The 4,004-nt window shown below is 42.0% G+C and overlaps 1 protein-coding gene across 1 annotated transcript; it reads left to right on the forward strand.

The window, feature by feature from the left end:
- Nucleotides 1-247: 247 nt before the first annotated feature.
- BECN2 (beclin 2) lies at nucleotides 248-1,546 on the forward strand. The gene is given in 1 exon segment (XM_045879151.1): nucleotides 248-1,546. A coding segment is annotated over 1 exon segment (1,299 nt).
- Nucleotides 1,547-4,004: the final 2,458 nt, after the last annotated feature.

Consider the following 4,004-nt stretch of genomic DNA (forward strand, 5'->3'; position numbering starts at 1 on the left):
GAGTTTTAAAGGACAAAGTGAGATGATCAGATTTTCCTTTTAGAAAGAATCACTTGTCTAAAAGGAGCTAAAGAAGTCTTAGAGGTATCTAAGGAGGGTACCAATGTAAGGTTTTAAGTAGAAGAGTGACAAGATGAAATATGCATTTTAAAAGAATCACTACTCTAAAGAAGCTTAAAAAGGTATAAATGGCTAAGTGGGGAGCCAGAGGAAACTTGGAATCAGAGTAAGATCCAAGGCCTCCACCATGTCCTCCATCTGCTTCATCTGCCATGGCTGCAGGCAGCCCATGAAGCCGGATCAGTCCATGGGGACCTTGGGTCTCGAGACCACCCAAGAATCTGCAGCTTCCACATTCACCTCAGCTCCGCAGGAGCCAGGAGAAACCCTGGAGGGTGGCCCTACCTCCAAGGTGGAGAAGGACAGTGAAAAGCTCCAGGATGGTGCCTCCTGTTCTACCCTCCCTGGTGATGGCAAGATGTCAAGGGACAGTTCTAACAAGTTCATCTTGCTTGGAAAGTTTGACTCTGGAAGAATGCTCAATAATATCCAGAAGACTGCTAGGGACATTTTTGACATCCTCACTGGTGAAAAAGATATGGACAACCCCCTCTGTGAGGACTGTACTGACAAACTTTTAGAGCAGGTGGACACCTGACTCATTATTGTAGAATCTGAGAACCAGAACTACAAATATTGGATGGGGAGGATACGTGAGGAGGAGATGAAGACACTGCAGGAGGAGCTGGAGGGCCTGGAGCTGGAGGAGGTGAGACTGATCCAGGAGCTGAAGGAGGTGGAGAAGAACCAAGAAAGAATAGCGGAAGATCTTGAGGCAGCCTGGGCAGAGACTAAAATGCTGGACCAGCAAGATGAGCAGTACTGGAGGGACTATAGTAACTTGCAGTGGCAACAACTGGAACTGCAGGATGAGCTGAAGAGCATAAAGAACCAGCTGAGACATGCCCAGATCCAGTGGGGCTGGCTGAAGAAGACCAATGCCTTCAGTGCCACCTTTGAGATTAGGCATGATGGCCCTGTGGGCATCATCAATGGCTTCAGATTGGGCTGCCTCCCCACCATTTCCGTGAGCTGGAAGGAGATTAACATGGCCTGGGGCCAGACAGCCTTGCTGCTCCTTGCCCTGTCCAATAAGATTGGGCTGGAGTTTCAGAGGTATCAACTCGTCCCCTGTGGAAACCGGTCCTATCTGAAGTCTTTAACAGATGACCCTGTTGAGCTGCCATTGTTCTACATTGCAGCGCAGAGAACTCACTTGCATGTCAAATTTGACCAGGCAATGATGGCTTTTTTGGACTGCATGCAGCAGTTCAAGGAGGAGGCTGAGAAAGGCAAGTGGGGTCTTTGCCTGCCCTGCAGGATTCATGTGGAGAGTGGCCTAATGGAAGACTCTGGAAGCAGCAGTGAGTACTATTCCATCAGAACCCATTTGAACACGGAGGAGCAGTGGACAAAGGCACTCAAGCTCATGCTTATAAATTTTAAGTGTAGTCTCGCTTGGGTCTCTTTAAAATATCAAGAATAACTTTTTCTTTTATGAGGGAGAGGGAGATTTTTTTTGCTTTAAAATATTTTATTTGTGAAAAGTAACAAATTGTAAAATTGAAAGATATAACATGCTTATAATTTTAAAAATGAATGGCAACCCAAGCATTAATTGTTCAGAGCAAACCAAAAGTCATTACTATCTTCCCCTGCACGTCTTTGTCCTCTCTTCCTTGTACTTTCCTCTTCCCTCCTTCCCCACCTTAACGAATATCCAAAATGGCAGCAAAGATTGAATTACAAGATGACCAGATTACTAGTACAAAAAAAGGATCAAGAGATGCAGAGGGAAAGTACTAGGGTGGGGCTGAGGGAAGGGGGGTTGTGAGGAGAAAGCTGGAGTCTTCATAAAAGTATTTGGGCCACTAATGTATGTAGTGGGACTTTTGCGGGGAGGGTGAATATTCAAAGATATATTTAAGTTTTTGCTGCAGTATATAGTGTAAACCCCTCCTTCATCCCTGAAAAGCTTTCAGTAAGTTTCTACATTTTCTTCAGTGATTTAAAATGAGAAGTGATACTGGGTTGTGCCATTATGTTGAGACTGACCTGGTGGGGGTGTGGCCAAAGAGGACTGGTAATGTCTTGGCTCATAGTTCAATCTAATTATCAGTTGAGAGTCATCAGGTGAACCCTTACAGAGACCTGAAGATTTAAAAGTCAGCAGTGGGGCCACCTGGGTGGCTCAGTCAGTGAAACATCTGCCTTTGGCTCAGGTCATGATTTCAGGGTCCTGGGATTGAGCTCCAAGTTGGGCTCCCTGCTTAGGGGAGAGTCTACTTCTCCTTCTCCCTCTGCCCCTCCCCCACACTCATGCTCTTGCTAGGTTGCTTTGTCAAATAAAATCTTTAAAAAAATAGAAGGAGTCGGCCAGAGAACTTTTTAGAAATGCAAATTGTATCGTATTTTTCACCTGCTGCTTCATTGCTCTCAGGATAAAATTCAGCCCTGGGTCCCTCTGTGTCTCTCCAGACTCACCTCAGTTCTTCCAGCACCTTCTTATTCCAACACGTGCTAAATCCAAACTTCCTCTGCCTTTTGCCCAAGCTCTTCCTTATGTGTCAGGGTCTTTTAACAAAACTAAAACTTCCCGAGAGCTACTTTAGCTTTGTAGTCTAGTTAGTGCCTAGAATAGCACCTGCCTCATATATAGTAAGCATCTATAAATAGAAGTCATTGTGGAAAATGAGAAAAGGGAGGTGATTAATTTGTCACAGACTAAGATACCAGGAAATTGATTAAATAAAGGTCTAAGCCTATGATGGAAGACCATGTAGGTATTAAGATGTTATAGAGAAATATTTAATTATGTGACATTTAATGGCAATGCTTATAATACAGTAAGTAAAAAGATTAAATTATAAAACATAATATGAAAACTCAGAAAAGTAGATAAAAATCCAAAAAAATGTATCCCTTGAATATAATGGTACTTGCATTAAGTTTTGTGTTTAAAAAAACTCTCTCTTCCCTTGCAATTAGGAAAGAGACAGGATACTGGTTATCAGCATTTCTTTTTTTTTTTTTAATTATGTTATGTTATTCACCATACAATACATCATTAGTAAGCATTTCTATTTAACATGTGTTGGTGATCCTAGCTGGTGTAATAAATAAAAAATTAAAGGTCTAGAGACAAGAAGGGAAAAGTTATTTTCATATGAAATAACTATAACAGTATCAAAATTAATCAACAGATAAATGGTTAGAATTAAGTCAATTAAGAAATTCAGTAACCACAAAGTAAATACAAAAATAAAATATTTTATTTTTATATAAAGGCAACAATTAGAAAAAGAACTTTGAAGGGTACCTGGGTGGCTCAGTCAGTTAAGCCTTCCAACTTCTCTATTTCAGCTCAGGTCATGATCTCCCGGTGCTGAGATGGAGCCTTGCCCAGGGCTCTGTGCTCAGTATGGGGTCCGCTTGAGATTCTCTTCCTCTGCCCCTCTTCCTCCTTGCATGTGCGCACTCTCTCTCTCAGAGAAATTAAAAAAAAAGAACTTTGAAATGGTTCAAATCATCAAATGCTTAAGAATAATCTGACAAAAGGCCCTTAGCATAGAAAGCTATGTTATCAATTGCCCCTAGAGCAGAAGTTGGCAAATTTTTTCTATAAAAGGCCAAACAGTAAATATTTTAGGATTTTTGGTCCATGTGATCCTGTTACAACTACTTGTTCATGCCATTAAAGAGTAAAACCAGCCCCAGAAAATATGTAAATGGGCATAGCTGTGTTCTAGTGAGACTAGATCCATCAAAGCAGGCTGGATTTGGCCCATGGGTCATAGTTCACTGCCCCTCCATCTGGACGATAGTCTTCATTGAGTCATGGACTTACCTCCTTTTGCAGTGCATCCCTAACTGCCTGCACAATGCTGGCCACTAGTAGATGCTCAATGCAGAGCCGAATGAATAAATTACTGAATTATAGTAAG

Source organism: Mirounga angustirostris, unplaced genomic scaffold (assembly GCF_029215605.1).
Source record: "Mirounga angustirostris isolate CCGP_5_RB_7025 unplaced genomic scaffold, mMirAng1.0.hap1 SCAF_6, whole genome shotgun sequence".
Classification (NCBI taxonomy): Eukaryota; Metazoa; Chordata; class Mammalia; order Carnivora; family Phocidae; genus Mirounga; species Mirounga angustirostris.